The following is a 22976-nucleotide window of genomic DNA, read 5'->3' on the forward strand; positions in this document are numbered from 1 at the left end:
ATGAGCTGGCCAGACTTGCTCTCTACCACTGCAAGAGTAAAGCGCAGTATCAATAGTCCCATCCATGCTTCCTCAGGTAGGGTTAATTCTCCATCTGATCACACGTTTCCAGCCAAACAAACTCCCTCTTCACATTCTCATTTTTCTGGTTGTTTTGCTCTTTTCCTTAATTTCTTTGAATTTCGACATTTGTTTGTCTGTTTCTTTTGGTATACAGTTGAGTGCAAGCCCAGTGCTCCATTATGACGTGGCTTATCAAATGCAACATATTCTCACTATTAAACATTCAGCAGGCCTCGAATTAACCGACGGCCACCGACGGCCATGGCCGTCGGTGCCCCTCTCGTTGGCCGCAATGCCTTTTGTTTTTTGATCAAAGTTACTGCCAAAAAAAATGTGCCCTTTTTCTTGGGGCCGTGGTGCCCTTTTAGAATGAAAGTTATTATTTATGACGTATGATATGCCCTTTCTCAAAGTCTCTTTAATAAGCTTGAACAACTTTCCTGATCTCAAATATCATACCTTCAGTTCACTCGCGTCCCGATATATCTGATTCAAACTCAAAGTATCTTTCCGAGATACGAGACGACATGTGTACGTGTACGTATATGTACGCCCGACCGGCTTTTACCATCCCGACTGCCTCCGCAGCGCAGCGGCCGCGAGTATGTACTAGCTAGGCAGCGCATATTCAGATAAAGAGTGAACTCCAGTAGAAGTTCACCAAGAAAAAAGAAAAATCCCACGATGCCAAGGTGTGCCAGACTGGGGAATGGGGAGGGGTGGAGAGAGAGAGACCAATCAACAGAAGAAACAGCGCGTACTGGCGCATTCTTGGAGGTCATGAACTGTCTGTCACAGACTAATCATAGCAATCTACACACGCGCGCAAATTCCTTTGCCTTGTGGTTTTGCCAGCCAGCTGTCGGAATGTGCTTTGACGTTTCATGGCAGCCTGGCCTGGCTGGCCTGAGTTTCAATCAATACCTACTGTTGTTTTATTCCTGTTTTAAAAAATGTCGTTTCACCTGATAGAAACGCGGAGATCGGGAATGTGTTACAGCTGTAGGGAAGAGGTTTTTGTTGTGTGTTGCACTTTGTGTGTGTGTGTGTGTGTATGTTTGTTTGTTTGTTTTTCTCGGTTTGTTTTTCTTCTTTCTTTTTTCATAAACACCAAACATGCCCTTTCCAATGTGGCCTTGGTGCCCCTCTGACTGACTTAAGTGCCCTGGCGTCTTGGAAAAAGTGCCCTTTTCTAAATGGCCTTGCCCCTCCAAAATCCTATTTCGAGGCCTGATTCAGTATTCATTTTCAGTATATAATTTAATGAGCTGCAGTAGACCAGTTTGATATCACAATTTACTTATGACATCTCTACCAAGATACTGCTGCTGGCTATGTAACTGGTAATAATTGCCTGGTATACAATACCCTAAAAAGGTATTTCCTCTAAAAATATTTTTTTAAAAACCAGCTACACTTTTGTAGATGTCATCACACCAATGTAAATGCTGAGATATGTTCTGTCTCCCACATATTTTCCATTTCAAAACCTTCCAGGTGTTTGCAGATGAGAGCTGCTCCCTCTTTCCATTAAAATCAAGTAAGTTTAAAAGTGCTAACAATGAGATAACTCTTGTTCTTCCTGTAGTAGTTTGCTCATAAGCACTTCGATGGCCCTACAGTGGTCACATTAAATAAATCCACACAAAGAGAGACTGATATGATTAAACTGCAACTCCAATGTCATGTTAATGTGCAGCAAATACTTTTGTGCAAATTTTAATTCATGGTCTGAAGAAAACCTCCCCCATCCCCCCCCCCTCCCCCCCCCCCCCCGGAATTTTTCCTGTCCTAGCCCATGCACTTCCACCAACCCACCCCTCCCATATCCCTTTCGCCCTGGGGCATTAAAGGGATGGTACAGTATTGGTGGAGATGAGAATTGGGCTTTTAACTTTTTGCGAGATACCAAGAAAACACTTATTATATAGTACAGAACATACCATTTTAAGAGGAATTTAAAGCTTATTTGATGAAAATCGGGTTTGGAATGACTGAAACATCCAAAAACAAAGTAAAACAAAGCGATCGTAATAAAGTGAGGGTCCCACACTTTATTAGAATCGCTCTTTTTTGGATATCTCAGCCATTTCAAAACCAATTTTCATCTAATAAACGTTGAATTCCTCATAGAATTACATGCTCTTTCATATTTCATAGAGGTTTCTCATTATCTCACAAAAAAAATGTTAGAAACCTGAAATTAGGTCTCGACCAAAACTATATCATCCCTTTAAAGACAAAATGCCTGAAATAGCATTTTCATCCACGATGGTGCACTGTGGGTCATGAGGTCATCCGTCATCGTACAGTCTGTTGCACGTGTTGCTAGCTAAAATCACCCTTGGGCGGAGATGTGGCCAAGTTGAAAAAATAATTCATTGTCGGTAATGCCCGACATACAGAACAAGCCATGCATTCAGGGCAGCTTTAAAAACTCTCATTGACCCTAGCTTTAAAGGGAAAGACTCCCTGACACACAAATGTGGATTCAGCTAGAGCAGAAAGATATGGGGGGCAGGGAACACTCAGATTGAGTTTATCCCCCCCCCCCCCATTTGAATATAAAACCAATACCTGCATAATTCATGTGTATGCATACACTGTATAGCAGCTTACGATAACAGTGATCTGTCACCGATTATCATATCTTGTAAAAAAAAAAATGAATCACATGAAAAAAATGGAAACATATCAAAGATGGCGAAAACTTTACCTCAACTTCCCACAGTGCCTTGGAGCTGGTAGCGGCCGCAGCTGATGCCCTCCCAGTGGTTCGCAGAAAGACGTAACTCTTCTTGCGGTACTCGTCGCACGTCAAAAACTTCTCCTGTTCTGCGTGAAATAACCTTGTTACATCACCCTACAGAAGAAACAAAAACAGAATAGCAAAAACAATACAAATGTGATATACTGTACATTTTTGTTACTAATAGCCATCAGGTATTTCATTCCCAAATTGTTACAAACACAGATAATTTCATAAAATAAGGCATTGGAACAGATGAAAAAAAAATTGATATAAAGAATAGGTTTGTTAGCCATCTTCTCTGTTTTATTCTTTTTAACACCTTGTAAAGTATTAAAGGAATATTTGCAAGTAGTTAACTGTATATAAGCCATTTATCACCATATAATGGGAAATTGTACCAAAAATTCTATGAGAGAGGAATGATCTAAAGACATGGCTTTACAGAGCTTAGCTGTAATGCTTTGGAGCTTCTATTACACTGCATACAGCTACATTATCAACTGCAATCTGTTGCATCCTGTAGCAAATAGCTGTAATTTTTCCATTTAAAAAACGAATCAACTTTTCAACAGTTCATTTTGATAGGATATGGCACTAAAGCCATGGTTCGATATGAAGGATTACTCGCAGGAAATCTGTACCTTGTACTACATCCTACCATCCTAACTCCTATTGATGCACAACTCTGATCATCAAATCCCCAAATCCAGAATCAATGCATACAAATGATTCAAAATGCTGTTTGTTCAGGAAAGGTATCTAAATCTCAAGACCAACGATTACGTCGTTTTGAAACATTTCTACACACACTGACAACAACACAAGATAAAGTCCAAGGCTATTCTAAAACACCTCTGCCCATTTTTAGAAAGGGACAAGTGTTAATAACTTGAAATTACTGTTTTTTTATAATGGTTTTCATGCTAAAAAGAAATGAAAACAATCAGATGATAATTGTTGTTTTGACCTTTGTGGTTGTTACTTTAATGTTAATGCAAAATAACATCAACACAAAATTAGGAGAAAACTTAAAATTTTTTATTTTCTAAATGTTGACAATTTCTTAAATAATCAGTCATAGATTGAGGTATCAAGAGGTTTGTTTTTCTTTTAATTTTGGAACTTTATAACAATTACACATATATACATGACTGAAATGAAAGAGGATTTTGTAATCTACTGAATGAAAACACCTAATAGCCACATGGACAGCTGATATTGCTATGGCTGAGTGGCTGTGGCGAAGCTGTTAACCAGTATGACACCAACTACTACAAAAGGTGTGGAACTGTAGCAGATTAAAAACGATTCAAGCAAGAGGACACGAGTAAGATGGAACGGAACACATTCATGATACCCGTAACCTCGAACATGTCTACAGCACTTCCTACTCAAAGGCAAGGTATAGGGACAGGGACTTTTGATTCTTTCTACCAGATATAGCGTGCCGCCAAAGAAATTGATACCATCCACAAGATATTAACTGACCCTACAGGACATAAATACAACCTTGGTTCTTTATACAGTGTCATCATAATGTGCATGTTGTTTAAAGTCACAGATATCGTTACCTGACATGTACTGTGAACTCTACAAAGGGTCATTTTGTGGATCAAAGGAATGAAGGTTTGTTTCGATGATGCATTTGCCAAAATTATGAGACTGCTGTGTCTTTTTTAATCGCCGTTTTATGTCTGTGTGTCGTAACATGTGCACTTGTTGCTGTGGTTATTAGTGGGTGTAATACAATAACTGTGTATAATACCCACATACTGAGCTTCATGTTGTGTGGTTTGCATGGGCCAATACCAGCCACTGCTTAAACAGGAGAAAAACTTGTCTCCCGACCCCTCCCAACGAAGCGGTGACCACTGTAATTTAATGTTTTAGTTTATTGTTGTTGTTTTTTTCCCAAAAAGAAGTGAAGCAATGTCATGTAAGACAATGACTGCACAAGCCACAAGGCTTGTGTCTGCTCTGGTAAGCTATGGAAAAATCTATTCAAGGAACTGTACTGTGATTGTGAGAGACAGTGACATAAAGTTATGCTAAAACTGCATGCGTGTGTAACTACATTATGTGTGTGTATCGTATTACATGTTGCGAGAATTCAAAGGGCAAAGTGTTTTCAGGATACAATGACAACAGGGTAATCAAGGGTATGTTCACAATTACATATATGCTAACTGAGCATACCTAGAATTTGGTACGCAATATAGCAACTGACATTTCATTGACCTGGGGATTAGAAAAAAATCACCTTTAATGCACACAATTTTGTTTCTTTTGCACATGAAAGCATTCACTGCATCATTACGTATTTTGTTCAGTTCATTGGAGATTTTCATCAATGACTCAAAGCAATTCAAAATTGCTCTCTTACCATGCCTTTAAAGGGATAATTCTACACATATGCAATTAAAAATCCTGCCTCCCCCCCCCAAAAAAAAAAGAACCTGATTTTCTGTAATTTACAGAGAAGTACTGACTTTCTTTGTTTTGACCAGCATAGTAACCAACCCATGACAAACGATAAGCAAGACTAAACTAAAAAGAGATACTCTTCTGTAAAATGTGTAGTCATTAACCTTTCACAGGACAACTTAAAACTATGCCATGATTTTTGTGATTTTGTGTCCAGAAAAGCCTACTTTAATTGAAATACCAGTATCAAAATGCAATGTTAGAGGACTTTGCATTCCTACCATTCAACTGGTATATTGACTTTCACGATTCCTCTGAAATTCTTTCTAAGTGATATTGCTTGAACTCACTACTTCTCACTCTTCTTGTAATTGGTTCATTCGACTTAAAGGGGATGGCTAGTAACTGATCAGTGGGAATCAGTGTGAATCAGTGGGAATGCTGAGGGATGATTGTTCCAATCCTTGTGGGATTCATTTAAGAGTACATTATATATCTACTGTTATGTGAAAATTATTTGCTGCAGAACCGTCTCATATTCAAGTAATGTGCAGATTAATGCCCCGTCACTGACCAGGCACGCTAACCTGGAAACATTAAACTGCACATTACTTGAATATGAGACCACTCTGAAGCAAATCATTTTCACACAACAATAGATGTATAATGTACTGTTGAACCTCTCGTATCCGGACAAGTCGGGACCGGGGCTCATCCGGATAAGGGATTTGGCCGGATAAGGGAGACTCAATGCTTTATACATGTACATATACATACACATGTACTGATGTAGCCCATTGTAGTACCACATGTAGTAATGTGTATACTGCAACCTTTTCATTGTTACATTTGGGGATGTTTCGGGATGTTGAAATGTCTGAAGGTAAGCAATTTGGAAGGAAATTTGATGCAATGTATGTTAATCATATTGGAAGTAATATGTAATTCATGTGTGTTTGGGTAGGAGTTCTCAAGGAGTTGGGAATCCCCCTTTCTTCCCGTAATTATTAAAAAAAATCACGGCGAGATTGCGTCCGGATAATAGAGAGATCCGGATAAAGGGAGGCCGGATAATAGAGGTTCAACTGTACTCTTAAATGAATCCCACAAGAACCGGAACAATCATCCTCCAGCATTCCCACTGATTCCCACTGATCAGTTACTAGCCATCCCCTTTAAGATGCTCACTTGCTTTCTAGATATTAGAAAGAAGACTTAGAAATGCATGGAAGGCATATTTGAGAAATATTAGACTTCTTGTGGTTCATTCGGTAGTTGCCCAATATTAAGGTGCTGCCAAGGAAATATTGCAACATTGGAAAAATCAGATAATCATTTGGGTGAAAGTTGCTGGGCAACTGAAGTACAGGTATGTCGAACAACTGGTTCCAAAAAGACACCTTCAACATCACCAGAAAAATCACGGACAGGAGTGCAAATTTTCTAACTTTGCGTGAAGTGATACCTTTTTTTTTTTTTTTAATGAGAACAGTTTAATACCACACACACACATACACTCACACACAAAAAAAAACAACCCCAAATCAACATTTGTCACATGAGTTCTGTATTCTTCCTTAAAAATCACACACACACAATGTACAGCAGGCAGACCAAGCTACTGTAATACACCATAGCAACAGTCATCTTTTACTACCTCGCTAACTGCGCATGCAAATTACAGCGGTAAAAACTTGCGATGTCGCTACACAGTTTTTCATTGCAATGTGAATGGAAAGTGCACAAACATCACAATTTTTTTTAATGAGAATGCACCACATAATTGCACATTGAAATCTAGAGAAGTAAATATATTTTCCAGTGCATCCAATCCTCCTATGCTGGAAGAATGTGGTTGAGTCAGACTGCTGCTTTCAAAATGGAGAATACAAGTCGTATCGCACTGAAGGTCATCAACATCTTTTGCATACCCATCTCCCTATTTTCAACCAGCTACACATGCACGTCTTTTCAGTGTGGCAGATGCCATCAGAAACGCCAAGATATCAAAACTTACGGTGAGACTACATGGGTAGCAGATAGCAAGCATACACAACATGCTCCTATGATTTTCCATCATATCCTTTAACTGTTTAAAGCCACTACTTACCATTTGCAGGTGAAAAAAAAACCTATTGTTCACATTTTAGTGCTTCAAAATAGTTCTAAAATGTGAGTTATGGATGAAAGAACAATGTGCAAATGTTTATCAGTATGTAATAATCAATACTAAATATCAATAGATATAAATAAAAATGTGAAAAACAATTTGATCAAAATTGTTTCTAGAATAAATCGTCCTCAGTTATGGTTAATGTAGAAAATTAGTGATGTCTCCTCACATTTGTGGCTTGATTGCAAAATTGTTATATAGTGGGGTGTTTTGTGATACAACTAAACTATACATATGCATCAAATGTGATAACTCACACATTTATTCAACCACTGCTCCCAATGGTAAACAGTAGCTTGAAGCTACAACATTGTCCATCTGTGCAGCAAATTCCAGCCATTTCAACATGAAAAGCTTACTTTCTCAGATATCATAAATTATGTTACATGGATACTGCAAAGTAAGTATTGTAAGATTGTACAGCCTAAAGGGTTTCACAGCAACGTCAGGCTGTAACATGCTAGTGTTGATAGAAACCAGGCTCCCCCATCCCCACCTACATATATACACACGATGCTTCCTACAAATGAGTTCTTTTAATATCTTAGACAACTTCCCCAGGGTTGCGTAGAACAGTCCTAACCTAAACAGGATACCTGTCTCTCATCATAGCTACTTCACTTCAGACGAATACACACAGATCTTTCCTGCTCAGCTCTGCCCTTCCAAACCTGTCAGCCATTACACGCACTATACAATTTTATACTGGCAAAATCTAACCCTGATGGTGTTTTTACATCAACCCTTCACATTCAAAAGTTTCAACATTTTACATCATTACATCATAATGACAGGTCTTTATACACCTTTTGCTGCAAAAACAACAGCAACAATCTTATATTGGCTGAAATACAGAAAAGTTCATTCACATGACAAAAGGAACTTAAAGGCTGCGTTTATCATCTTTCCCATGTTTGAAACATGTTTCAATACCCAATATCACAATGCATTTATAAAGGCCTTTCGGATCGCGTTTCTTGACTTGTTTAGTTTATCATCTCTATCGTCAGTCAAGAGGGAGGCCTTGTCACTGCACAGTTCCATTGCGCAGTTCGACGCGAGGAGCGGAGATGTGTGACAGTGTAGTTGGCAGTGGTTGGTGTGAGCAGGCCTGAACTATTAATGCATTTTAAAACATCTAGTTGCAAAAAATTTTATCATCTCTACAGAAATGCATTTCTGGCTCAAAAGTTTTTGTGGTCCCACTTTTGTTGGCGCTTCAGAATGATGTTTCTAACCTGATAATCAAAAAATCTTTGCATTTATCAACTGCCTGAAATTCCCTGAAAGTTATTTAGTAACCTTAATTCTGTACCATAAGCGAGATGATGACACCCACAAGTGACACCCAATGATGCACCTGGGATATTCTGGCACCGGAAGGAGGTTTTGTTCATTTAAAATTCAAACCAGAAAACACATAAAGGAGCATAAACTTGATCAAATCTATACATATATTATATGAAGTAAAATATCTCAAAATTACCAATGAAACTAATGAGACAAAAATAAATACAATAGTGGCTGGAACTCAGACTAGTTAAAGAGACTTGGTGGTGTAACTCCAAAAGGCCTGGAATCAGTAGATGGCTCATGTTGTAGGAAATGGGAATTATTTCTGGCCAGCCCCCTTAGGCCATGTGTCATGCGGTCTACCTTGAACTTCAAGAGTCCCACCGACACACACATGTATACAATTGTATGGATACAATTCAAACCTCTTGAACACCTTTACATCAAAAGTGGTCAAAACAAGCGAAGGAAAACAAACAAGTATGTGACAAGCTTCGCCTGGAGAGTGAGAGGTGTGCCTTGAGTTCAAACACAAGGTGCTACACATAAGCACTTGCCTAATGGCCCCGGGCAAGTGAAAATCAAAGTCGGGCAAGTGTTTTGGAAAAATGAGAAAAAGATGCATGCCCAAATTTGGAAAAACAACAAGTTCTGAAGCCGCCTTTTTTCACTTTTTTCCCCTTATACCCATGAAGTCAACCATACAAAAAGCCCATAGATAATGACTGTTTAGTGAGGCACTGTACTTTAATTTCATTTCAGCAATTTTCCAACACTTCCATGAAGAAGCCCCAATGCAATGTAACACCAACACTCCACCAAACCAAGTTTGTTACTCCAATGTGTTTAAGTGTGTGAATCAACGTGTGCTGTTTATTCATATGACTTTGTTTTATTAAGTCCTTGACTTACACGTGATTTTCTATATGATTTATCATATTTTGGGACTTTCTTTACAGGCAACTAATATTCATGTACAGGCAAGTGATCTGCAATAATTTGAAATCTGCTCGCCCAACTGGGCAAGTGGAAAAAAAAAAGTCTTGCAAGCACCCTGAAACATTGCAAATCTTGAAGAGGAAGGAGTAGGCAGTTTGTATCTGCTGTTACTCTCATTCATCTGCACTGATTCACCCCCTTGCTAGCCTTTAGCCCTCTTTGTTCAAGAATGGGGGAGGCATACTGATGGATTTAATTGCATGGTACAAAGTAGATACTATTTTTTGGTAGCCTCTCAAATTCTCTCCCCCCCCCCCCCAAAAAAAAAAAAACAAAACAAAACAAAACAAAACAAAACAAAACAAAACAAAAACAAAAACAAATAAACAAATATTTTGTTAAGTATTATGCAAAATTGATAAGAATATTGAAAATAGAAAAGAAGCTCCAGCCTTATTGGCCGATGCCAAACTTAAAAATAAACTATTAAAAAGTTACATATCTCTAATAAATGTCAATTCTTGACATTTCATCAATTGTGATGCTTATTTCAGGCCATGATTGGTGCATACAGACAGTCACATGATTACGCATTTGTATTTGATACTGTAAATTAATCATATACTTGCAAAGTTTGCTTCTAAAATTAGAATGGCATTAATGATTTTAGAAAAATAGTAATGATAAGAATAATAATCAATCCTCATCATAATTACACAGCTGAAAAGTAACCTAAATGTAAAGTAATAATGGAAGAAGTAGTAATGTCACTATAATTTCCATCATCATTATGTACCTGCAGCCCCTATAACAAGATATTGAATGGGACTATGTTCAGACAACAAATACACTATATGAAACTGTATACATGTAATCATCTGTGTGCAGGGTGACTATTAGACATCTGGGCTAGCAAAAAAAAAGTATGAAGAAGTTCAAAAAGTAATCATTAATTAGAAATTAAAATGAAAGCATTATTACAAATACCCTCTTCACACTGTATTTTTTACTTCATACTAAAGAATACTATGAGTAATACCGCAAACAGCAAGTTATTCCTTCACATCAGTGATTTTTGTATAGCCACCTAAAAAAACCCAACAACAACAAAGAAAGGGGAAACAAAAATCACACCTTCATACAAACTATCCTGCGCTAATCAAAAAATGTCCTTGGATACCTGGTTATGAAATGAAATTCATCCCAAGTCACCTGCTCCTAAATCACATCTCAGCTATCCAGAAGGACTTCCTAGACATCTGACAGGAATTTCACTGACGTCAACATTTGTCTCCAGTCTGGTAAAATTGTCTCTGCAATGTCTTGATATTTAACATATGAAAAAAATGTGTAAGTGTCATACCTCTCAACTTGAATGATGGCGTGGTCATTAAAGTGTGATTAAAATGATGCAAATTGCAAGGGAAGCAAACTCTGTGAGTTAATGGTTGTACACTGACATAAATCATGAAATTTCCATTCCTTTATGACATCACAGAACTGTCATAATGGAAAACAAAAACAGAGATGAGTAAAAAAAAAATGAATAAAAATAATCAGGCCTTTGAGAAAGAGTATATTATGCATGATTGTGTGTGTTTGGAAGTGGAAAAAAAATATGTTATAATCTATATTTGTTCGACTTTATCAAAACATCAAAGCTTGCAACATGGCAATATCATCTACGCATGGCATCTAGTTTGAAACACAGACTGAAATGACATAGATACAAAATGTCACACTCTCTAGTTATGTATTCAATGTAAGCGGCTTGATGAGTTCATGAAAATATGTTTTCAGATAGTGGATAACCACAACACTTGCAGAATTTGGCTAACTCACAAGAGATATCTTGATGTGGGTTTTCACTCTTGAAGACCAATGGCAAGTTAAGAGAAAATTTGGTATAAAGTAGAAAGGACAATATGTTTCCCTGACATCAACAAACTATGTTTTCTGTTCCTATTTATGTTACTAACTTAAAAGTCACATGGCATGATTTTGGAGTGAAGTGTTGCAATACAAATCTCTCCATCAAACACCAATCGGAAGTGCTCAGTTTGTGATTGGCCAATAGAGTCGGGAAGCTCTCTGATCCGAAAGTCTACCAGAGTCACATGATGAGTCCCAGCGGGCAATCCAACAATGAGGGCAGTGCACTCATTTCCAGATTCTCCTCTGTTCCCAATAAAGGAATGAGGTAAGCCGCAAACTTGGCACGATCAGTAACCACAAACTGGGGGAAATCTTGTGGAGTATCTAGTGCACTCCAAAAAACAAGCCAGTATTTACGAGCAATAAAACTCAAAAGAAAAATGTCCCAAATGATAAAAATCATCTATAGATGCCCTAAGGGAATGACACTTATCTGGCAAGATCTGTCTAGTAACAGCTGAAATACATAGAAATTCACATTTTATCACAAAAACTGGTGAAAGGGCATCAAATCTCAACTGGCCTCTAATCCATCAGATCATTGCCAATGTTCTTGGAATTGTAACAAAGCAGCAAGATATGAAAGATGACACCATTACGTGAACATAGGGACAAAAAACAGAAACAAGACCACACGATGCATATTTCAGGCAGGCAGAAATTATGAAATGTAATTCTGAACAACTGGAGAGGGGAAAAAAAGAGGAAAATAGCAGCCATATTGATACCAACTTTCTGCACAGTGATTAGCCCTCCCAGCATCACTCCTCTAAAATACCATTCATAGCAATGCGCAGTATAGTTGTCTATGGAAGTGAAGGAGGTAACCTACAATTTGTAACTCAGGCCCTGGGACATATTGATCATTGTACTGTCATCTACCAAATAATCTACATTCCTGTTAACATGCACGATGTGAATCATTTACCGAGTACTCCGACAGGAAAGGGGAAGATTCAAGAGATACATGGGAATTGTCAGTTACACTGCAGTCATCGACATGATTGGATATGTTTTATTTGTGAACATGGGTGTGTGTGCGTGTGTGTGTGTGTGTTTGCATGTATGCGTATCTATATGTAAATCTGATAGTGTAGATGTGGATTTCTTGGGTCTACAACAAATGAATAGATACAAGAAAGAAAAAAAAATAAGAGATTATGTGTTTCCCATTGTGTACAGCATATTTTTTTCTCTGTACACAAGGAGTAGCACAGAGTAATATGATCACTATTCCTCTTAATTTGATCTCTGGATCCATATCTGTTTACAGTAATTTGATTAAGTTCCTCGTAATTTTTCTTCCATGTATACAAGCTCTCTTCAGGCTGCAAGAGCTGCCTTAAAGAGGAAATCCAGTCCAAATATTAGTTCGTCTGATAAAAGAGAGTAAAAGTTTACGAGTTCAATGTTAAAAATTTGACTGAAATTGGATGAAAAATAGGGAAGTTATGAAATTTTGAAGATTTGATAATTTCTCCCAAACAGTTCTTGTACAGAGGGTATGAATGTGCAAATGAGTGAGCTAACCATGTCATACCCACACAATCTTCCATTGATCGTGTACACAAAAATGACGAAAATTCAATGTTTCTGTCATTGAAGTCTGAAACATGACGTTATTCCTAGTTGAATAACTTCAGAACAGTGATCAGTTAGATATACCAGGATTTGAGCCTTGGGCATAATTGCGTTTGAATGAAAAACTGGAAATTTCAAATTGTATGTACAAACTATATGGTAAGTTGTGAGGGAATGACATGCTCACTTTGCCATTTGCATATTCATATTGACTGTTCAAGGATTGTTTCCCAAAAAAATAGCAAAACTTCGAAATGTCATTACTTCCTTATTTTTCATCCGATTTCGAATGAATTTATGCTGTTGAACTCGTAACATTTTACTTGTTCTTATCAAATTAACTTAGATTTGGACTGGATTTCCCCTTTAATACTACATTCAACGATCAAGAAGAGACTCAGCAGCAGAGGAAAGAGAAAAGAAATGTTCAATATTACAACGAAAAATATCACCAACATTACAGTTTAGGAGGCTAAAACCACCTCTGATATTACTTCCCCATGGTTAGCGAATCTATTCAAAAGCTCCATCAGTCAATTAGGGGCCCAACTTTCGTAATGAAAAGTCATGCACTTTACATATAGTTACATCTCTCAGGGTAAGACTGGTCAAAGAAGCCCAGCCTCAACCAATACATTTTGGGCTGGTAGATAAGGCAAGGGAGGGGTTTTAACCCATCCTTTACTGTGCATTGAATTTCCTGGATTGCCAAATTGATATCAATGACATCAAATTTGAGTGGTGCATTGCAGACCAAAGAATTGTGATAATTACATATCTATTTTGCTTGTTTCTGTTCTCCTCACAGATGTATGTTAAGAAGTGAGTCTCAAGCAATAAATCTCTGTTTTTAAGTGATAAACATTTCATGAATACTTTATCAATGTTAAAGTACTTTTGTTTCATGCCAACTTTCATTTTTTAATGCATTTCGATAGCAAATTTACAGCTTTATCAGAATACAGGTTTTAAATGTCTGCATCATCTATGACTATCTGCTGGTCATTATGAGATCTAACAAAACACTTAGCTGCAGAGGTACTATAAGAATATGGATAAAATATATGCAAGCTAAGTACCATACTTTGAAAGAAAAAAGGGGGGATTTAGTGGGTGACACATCTAAGCCCTGAACAGGAGTGTTGACAATTCAGATTCTTTTTAACGCACTATCAAAGACATACAGGGAAGCTCAGATTATCAATCATGCGTCTGTTTTAATGCATCTGGGCACAATACAATCGATGACAGAACTGAAATATGAATTGTGCTTGTGATTGTGCCAACATCACCATTGGCCAGCATGCAGCTAAGCCAAATAAGGAAGTATTTGGTGAGAAATTGTTTGTTATTGATGGCAGACGAGTGAAGATCTGGGCAATTTCTGCCAACTCTATAAAAAAAAAACCAATTTATAACAAATAGAAAAATAAACACAAAGTAACAGAAATTAACAAAAATTACAAATTGGAGGTTATAAATTTGTAATATGATATAATGTGTTTGCTTTGAGTGATTACTATCCAGGTATTGGTCAGGTATAGAGGGTAAATTCTTTTTAATCCTGAATTTTTTCATTGGAGCTAGTTGGACTGGTATACTACGCACTATAGGTGTACAGGGTAGTTTGCTCAGGAACAAAGAGTGTTTCCAAAGAGAGTTGAATCTCACACCTTTCAGTATGTAGTCAAACTATTTGACCACTGGGCCACATGCTCACACAAAAGCAACCTACAATCACACGAATAGAAGCAAACTATGGTTACGACACAAATTAAAGAGCAGTACTTATATTTGACGGAGAACTCACCCCTTTTAGAACCTCTTCGATGTTCTCCTTGTGTTCCATGAAAAGGGAAACTTTCCAACATGTGTTGCAGTTGACTGCGTTGACCTGGGACAGAATGAAAACATTTAAAAATGCCATGAAAACAATATCACACTGAAACAGGATAATCCACTTAGATGGTGCCATAAAACTATAAATCAAAACCACTAAAAATTTTCAGGAAATTACAGTGATAGGGAATAACGATTTCCTCATAAATTGAACATTAAATGTTCTAGCCACTTTTCTCTAGACCTACATACCCATTATTACAAAGTCGGCAATTTTAACAAATGTCTATGAGTCATGTTAAATCAGTTAATTATCATTTGTGTTGTCATACTGTTTGTTTGTTTGTTGGTGGGTTGGTTGGTTGGTTGGTTGTTTTTGTTGCTGCTTATTTATGGGGGGGGGGCTCACAAGAACACAGCTAAATTGTAGAAGCAGTCACAGATCATGCAGAGACCTGTTGCATAAAACAATGGCAACTTTGCAACTAAAATGGTAACTCTGCAATCGATGGTAACCATCGGTGATTTTTTGGTTTGTTTGGTTGTTTTTTAATTGGCTAAGGGATAGTGTTGCTATGGTAGTTATCACTGATTCCAAGATTACCATTACTGCAGAGTTACCATAGTTTCACACAATGGGACCCAGGAACTAGCGGTGAGATTCTTTACAACACGTGTGTTTAAGACTGTACTAATGCAGTGACATATGAGAGGAATGTATTTTCTGCATTGATATCAACAAAAGTGTCCACAGCAACATCGACATAAACACCAACTTTAAACCAACATGACGTATCAGTTCAAGTGTCAACATTAGTGGTGATATCATCACACATATTGAATGCAGTTTGAATCTTTTGATATTGACACTGACATCTTTATGAATTCGTAACTTTTCTGCTAATTCTTCCTATATTTTTACAGATTGCTCACAGGTTGCTTTCTCATTATTCTTGATGTTCAAATTATACAGGGTGTTGAGACGCAAAATATTTATACTAGAACGGTAAAGCTATACCAAAACGTGCGAGCACGAAAGGTGACCTTGTACCTGTCACTCAATACCATAACAACATGTGCAGTGAGAAACTGCACATCTACACTACGTTTTTCCAGAATGGTCAAAATTAGCATCTGAACGGTCTGTCGGCTATACGATAATTCTTTTTATCTTTTAGTGATGGTGAATTCTGTAATCTCATTGGTCAATCAACCACTGAATATATCCCGTATTACGTGATATGACGTCATGATACTGTATTACACAGCCAGCTGCGCGTGTACCAAAGACGCTTATAGGAAAGTGCGCGCTAATCCTGTACAAAACAAATGGACAGCGCGCGGTCCTCAAGCGTATTGCGCACATAACCTGAGACCACTAGACACTTGATAAACAACAGCAACTTCTATCTATCTGGCTACTGCACTGCAGTATCTTATGGCGTGTACGTGTACGTATTTGTATGCGCGCATACAGTAATCAGCTCGCGAGACGTAGGCCTAAGTCAACATGGTCATGGCTGATAGCCGGCGATTTCAACATCATTCACGAGGGGAAATCAGCGAGAAGAAGGTTAGCACTTACACTTAAAAAGATAAAATCGTTACCCCCTGCTTGTTCTTACGAAATACGGGAAATATCTACGGTCTGGTGCCATATGGCACCAGACCGTAGATATTTGCCCGTATTTCGTGAACAAGCAGGGGGTAACTAATAATACGTTGTTTCTTTATCGAGTTTTGGTATAAACTGGTTTGCATCTGAACAGGGGGACAGTCTTGTTTTCTGGGTCAACTTGCTGCCAAAAAAGACTGTCGCCCCTTCATCTACTGGGTAATTAAAGGACAAGTCCACCTTCGTATACATAAGGATTGAGAGAATGCAGCAATATTAGTAGAACACATCAGTGAAAGTTTGAGGAAAATTGGACAATCCGTTCAAAAGTTACGAATATTTTAAGTATCTGCGCGGTCACTGCTGGAAAAGAAGACTACTACAGTATATGATGTCACATGCGTACAACTATATAAGGAAAATAAAAAGAGAATTTCACAAAACTTTACTTTTTGAATAAAGTGCACAGTTCTTCGACTTGCTACTGACGTATGTTAAGGGTAAAATTATTCCCCCTGCCTTCTGAAAGAGAGAAGTCGAGTATTCTTTTGTTATGCGAGGAAAATGGAAATATGTTGAATTTTCTTTATTCTTTCTTTATATCGTTGTACTCATGTGACATCACAAGCTATAGTAGTCTTTTCATCCAGCAGTGACTGAGCAGAAACTTCAAAAATTCATAACTTTTTAACGGATTGTCCGATTTTGCTCAAACTCTCACTATTGTGTTCCACTAATATTGCTGCATTCACTCAACCCACATGTCTATGAAGGTGAACTTGTCCTTTAACGATGGCCCCTGCCAACAGTGGACAAGCAGTGGGAAATCAGGGAAAGTAGTATAAAGGGATGGACTTGATCACAACCCTGCCCTTTTTCCTCCGACAGGAACAATCAATTGCAAGAGGCAGAGAGGAGTATGACAGAGTGCCGAAAGCAACGCGGCAGCCACAGACATCAAGCCTGGGTATCCATCAAGTGCACGGACAAACATGGTGCACTATGAAATGTGGTTTGGGTCCATGCGATTGGTCAATGTTCCTGTCACATGGTAGTCCAACATAGCATCAGGTGACCTCGCGCTGCAAATAGGTAATGTGCATGTTCCCCACCAGGTAGGTCTATTGAAAAGGGACCACTTACATACAAACATATTGTTATCACAATTGGTCTTTTTAGATTTGATATTCATTGATTGTAGTGTAAAAGAATGAAATATGCCTGGAAAATAATGCTTCATGCACATAAAGGACTAGAAAGGTTGCTTAGGGGTCAGTACGACTTCTGAGAAATGTAGCATTGTCACATCAATCCAAAACTGGAATCCTGAGACAATGTGTGCACTGGGCTGGTTGAAGTGATTTTAATGGGCAAGACTACATTGTAGGTAAGATGACGAGGAGGAGGAGGAGGAGGAAGAAAGAGGCAGAAGGGTCCTTTGGAAATTAGTGTGTGTGTGTGTGTGTGTGTGTGTGTGTGTGTGTGTGTGTGTGTGTGTGTGTGTGTGTGTGTGTGTGTGTGTGTGTGTGTGTGTGTGTGTGTGTGTGGCCTGTGTGTGTCTGTGTGTGTCTGGTGAGAATGAGTGTGTATGGGGTGTATGGGCATAGGGCATGGGACATGGGTGTAAGGAACTATGGGGTGTATTAGGGTACAGGGTATGGGGTGTATGCAATATTGGGTGTATGGGGTACAACCAGTACCATGTATGGGGGTATGGGTAATGGGGTGTATATGGGGGTTTGGGTATGAGGTACAAATTTGTGTATATGGGAGTATGGAGCATAAGGTGTATGGGATATGGAGTATGGGGCCATCAGAGATTATGAGGTGTATAAGAAGATGTGTTAAGTTCAGTTCAGTTCAGTTCAGTTCAGTTTTTATTTCTGCATTTCAAAATCAATACAAATCAACAAATCAACAAAATACTTACATAGTCATTTACACAGCTAATATTCGTAACGTTTGGATCTTACATACATTTTCTTTTTTTTCAAGAACGAATATCATATATGAAAGGAAGCAATAGGAAATGATAAAAATGAAATGCAGGGGACCATCATCATAAGCTAAGCTTGACGAGGAAGATGGCCCCAGGTAAAGAGATACATAAAGAAAATCTTGCCACTCACTGAGTGGGGGGTAATTGTGCAAAAGGCACAACGAAGAGATACATAAAGAAAATCTTGCCACTCACTGAGTGGGAAGTAATTGTGCGAAGGATGGGTCAAGGGATGTACACATTATCAAATTAACAACAAAACATCACCCACAATAAAACAAAAAGCTATAAAAATATAAAAAAATGGCAACTGGATGTTAGTGCCATCCTAATGCTACACTGTTCCGTATGTGTCTGCTTTTCACTCTTTATAGCACTATCTCACTGCACAAACTCTGTGGTAACAATGGTCTTGGTCTTTGAGTTTTACAATCATCATGTTACACCACTTCCAGTTTCATTTCTTCACTGCTACTTCATATCACAAGTATCCAATCATTCTTAGATGACCCGAATGCCTAGCTTCAAATTTGTTTCATTACATCTGTATAAATGTGATGTACAGTCTAAGAGCCATGACTTGTATCATATTGTGGGGTCTGTTCAAGTGTTCTAAAATGGATACTCATGTTCTGACATCACATTTTGGATATAAAGTGTGCCACATGGAGAAGAAAATGTCATTAACTGTCCTATAGTCCCAGACATAGTAATTCTTTGTACATGCTCTTCATGGCATGATTGACTGTTCAGAAGAAACGCAAGACTCTGGACATTATAAATCGGTCTTCAAAACTCCATTCAAAATTAGAGCTCTGAAAAGTCATAAACAACCCCAAATACTATGGATTTGTTGCATCAAGTATTTTACACTCACACACATTACACACATACAGACTCACACACAAACACTGCACATTTAGTGTCTCTTCTATTACTACATTCACCATCTATTTAGCGAGTCTATTTTTTCATGAATCGGGACTTCCCGACAATTTCACAAATGGTTCAATTCAAGATCATGTGGTACACTTACTGTAAGAACAGAGACATGTGCACGCCATATTCATATCTAGATCAGTTAGTAATTTTGTGCATTGCTAAATTTCTGAATAGAACCCAAAATTTGCGAAGATAAAAACCTTGTGAAACACACAACATATAGAGAACATACATGTAAGTACCTGACAACGCACTTAAGCTATCAAATGTCCTTTTTACCAAACAATAAAAGACATACTTGGGTTGAGCACCTTTTTTTCGCATCACATTTCATATATGTATTTGTACACTGTACTGAATGTAGAATATGAGCAACAACAGATAAATGTCAAATGTGGTTGCACAGCAATGATATCACTGGAAAAAAAAAATCTTGATATAAATGTTTACACTCCTGGACTTAACCCTTTCTGCACCAAGCACTTTGGATACTGTGTATGACGCTATGGGGCTTTCTGTGCCAGTCAACATTCAAAAGGACACAAAGGGTTATTTTAAGGATGTACATCGCCAAGAAGAGAAAGATGCTTCAGAATATGCTGAATACATCAGCCGCAACAACACTTCCACTCAGAGGCGGACTGACGTCAGACGCAAGCACTAATCTCTTAACATTTCTCCTCGATGCTTTCAGCCCACGATACCCTCCTTTCAACAGCCCTCCTTGATTTCATTTTTTTTTCCGACCACTTTTGTGTCTGCAGTTGCTTCTTTCTCAATTTCTATCTCTCTTCTCTTAACTCTCTCTTTCCCCTTACTTCCCTTTCTCCCAAAAGACAGCAGTTCTATAAACATCTCGGAGTTAAGTGACCAGAGATTTCATGAAAGAATATTCCCTGCTCTTTGAGTAACAGGAGAAAAAAAAATGGCGACAGTCTATAAAAAGGTGTGTCTCGGAAGAAATTGCATAGCATGCCCACAAATAACTGATATAAAGGGACTCTGGGATCTGAGACACTTTAGTAAACAAACAGTGGCACGCAAACACGAATGTACATTTAGTTCTTGCAATATTGCTTTGAGTGCTATTTTAGATCAAATTTCCATATGACATCGTTCAGGGGTACCCAAGGGAACAACATCATACCAGCATCACACACTGAAATGATGAACATGTTTTGACAAGACTGAGCTGTTTGAATTATATACAATACATGTATAATATATAAAATCTTTTCTGTCCCAGGGACTTTGGACTGTGTGTACAATGCTATGGGATTTTCTGTGCAAATCAGCGCTCAAATTATACAAAGGGTTAAGGCCCTAGTTCATATACTTAATACACTCATGTACGACACTGCTCCATACACTTTAGAATAAAAAGATTGCATATTAAAAGAGATAACACTCTCCCCTGGTTAAAGGGTGTGTACAGTTCTGGTCGAGGTGAGGATTTAGTTTTTAACGTTTTGCGAGATATTCAGAAACCACTCTATGAGATGTCAAAGAGCACGCAATTGTAAGGGGTATCAAAAGTTTATTTGATGAAAATCGGTTTTGAAATGGCTGAGATATCCAAAAACAAGGTGGAACAAAGAGATCCTAATAAAAGGCGTGGCCTGTCGCCTTTTATTATTATCACTTTTTTGGATATCTCAGCCATTTGAAAACCAATGTTCATCAAATAACTGTTGAATCCTTCCTAAAATTACATGCTCTTTCATATTTCATAAGAGGTTTCTCATTATCTCACTTAGGAATGTTCAAAACATGAATCCACACCTCAACCAGTACGGTACAGTCCCTTTAATGTATGTACAATCTTTTAACAAAATGGTGGTATATAATGATTTTTTTTTCTCTCTCTCTCCTGGTTACAGAAAAAATGAATTTTTTTAGATTTAAAGCTTGATCTCGACTTGTGAATATTTCTATATGTTTCTTTCTTTCTTCTGCATCACATGTACCAAAATGAATACAGATAATATATACCCATGCAGTTTTGACTTGCTACATGTATTTATCCTAGACTAGGTAAAAAGGAACTATCTGAAGTTACATTTGAAGGGAAAAAATATACATGTAGTCTGTTCTACAGACAGAAAAGGACAGAGAACAACAAGGGAGGGAACTAAAACTCTACACTAAACTAACATTGATTACTGGTGAAAACCAATGAGGTAAAGTTGTCTCTGAATATTTGGTACGCATATCAGAATCATAACATCTGTGTTTACGTCATTCCTATAATCCCTTTCACAGTATTGCAGATTTCACTCACTCAGTATTTACATGGCCCCAATCTTCCTCACAGATTACCCCACTCATACGGCGTAACGACAAAACAAGAAATTTTGCTGTTGTTTTTTTTTTTTTTTCTAGGGAAGACTTGAACTAATTAGGTCACCTTACATTACATTCATGTGGGAAATATTGTAAACACAATCTTTGACCGAGTCGGCAGCTTTCAACAGAGAGTAGCGCCCTCGGCACAGGGCATCTCCTGGGTGCGAAAAGTTGCGATAACTCTCCCCGCCATGCACTCGGGGACACAAATACCACTCCAAATGCAAAACTCTGAATTCTATCTGGTCTTCAGGAAGCAAATGACATGGCATTTTCCCTGCATCTCCACATCCGCGATGCTACCCACTCGGCAAAGAACGATCCTTTGTCCATCTCCCCTTGCTCCGCTGTGTTTCTCACCTGGCGGAGAATGTCAGCGATATATCTGGCTGATACATATCAAATTACATCTGCTGGGAGATAGCCACATGCCCACAGGGTAACCATTATACTCAAATCATTTCATCAGTCCCTCCAGCCACGCAGTGTATTTATATTTTGTAACACAGGCTTCCCTTAAAGCAAGCAATAGATAAAATCTTGACAACGATACATTTTGATTGCTAATCTCTTCTTCATGTTTGGTGAACATCACTCTCAGCAAATTCATCAAACTCATCATAATCCTTGAATCATGCCATCATCCAAATGCCCATGATCATGACATAAAACAGCCTGCAAAGGAGGTTGTGTAGAATTAAATTGAGTGTTTTAATGACGTAAATCCCTCCACTCTCAGTTTCATATAGGCCTATTTACGATGCTCGAGATTTATCTGAAACATTCTGCATATTTTGTCTTTTCAAAGGATGAAACACAACATACCAAGATAGTACAGTATCAGTCTTGGCTATCAAGAGGCCACGGGTATATTTTACGACCAGTTTTGGTTAATTGAAAAGAAAAAATGCCAAGGAATATCATAAAAGAGAATCATTTACAGAAAATTGCCCCCCTCCCAAAGAAAAAAAAAATCTTGTAGCAGAACTGTGACAACAAACCTTGATAAATTGAGCAAAATCCATGCATTCAAACTGATCCAATGATCAACAGAGTAAGTCTACAAAATCCCAGC

At 38.0% G+C, this 22976-nt stretch overlaps 1 protein-coding gene across 1 annotated transcript in view; it reads right to left on the reverse strand.

The window, feature by feature from the left end:
- The window catches only part of LOC139732501 (inositol 1,4,5-trisphosphate receptor-like), a gene marked incomplete at its 3' end in the record, with an annotated part of 116967 nt that overhangs the window by 18906 nt on the left and 75085 nt on the right, over positions 1 to 22976 (reverse strand). Inside the window, exons 7-8 of the mRNA XM_071643362.1 lie at positions 14971 to 15054; positions 2780 to 2926 (exon numbers count right to left, since the gene is read on the reverse strand). Coding sequence (XP_071499463.1) covers positions 2780 to 2926; positions 14971 to 15054 — 231 coding nt within the window. The remainder of the gene's footprint in view (positions 1 to 2779; positions 2927 to 14970; positions 15055 to 22976) is intronic.

The sequence above is a fragment of the Diadema antillarum genome, unplaced genomic scaffold, assembly GCF_040938485.1.
Source record: "Diadema antillarum isolate AM-2024a unplaced genomic scaffold, OU_Dant_1.0 seq00000429_RagTag, whole genome shotgun sequence".
In the NCBI taxonomy this organism is placed as follows: Eukaryota; Metazoa; Echinodermata; class Echinoidea; order Diadematoida; family Diadematidae; genus Diadema; species Diadema antillarum.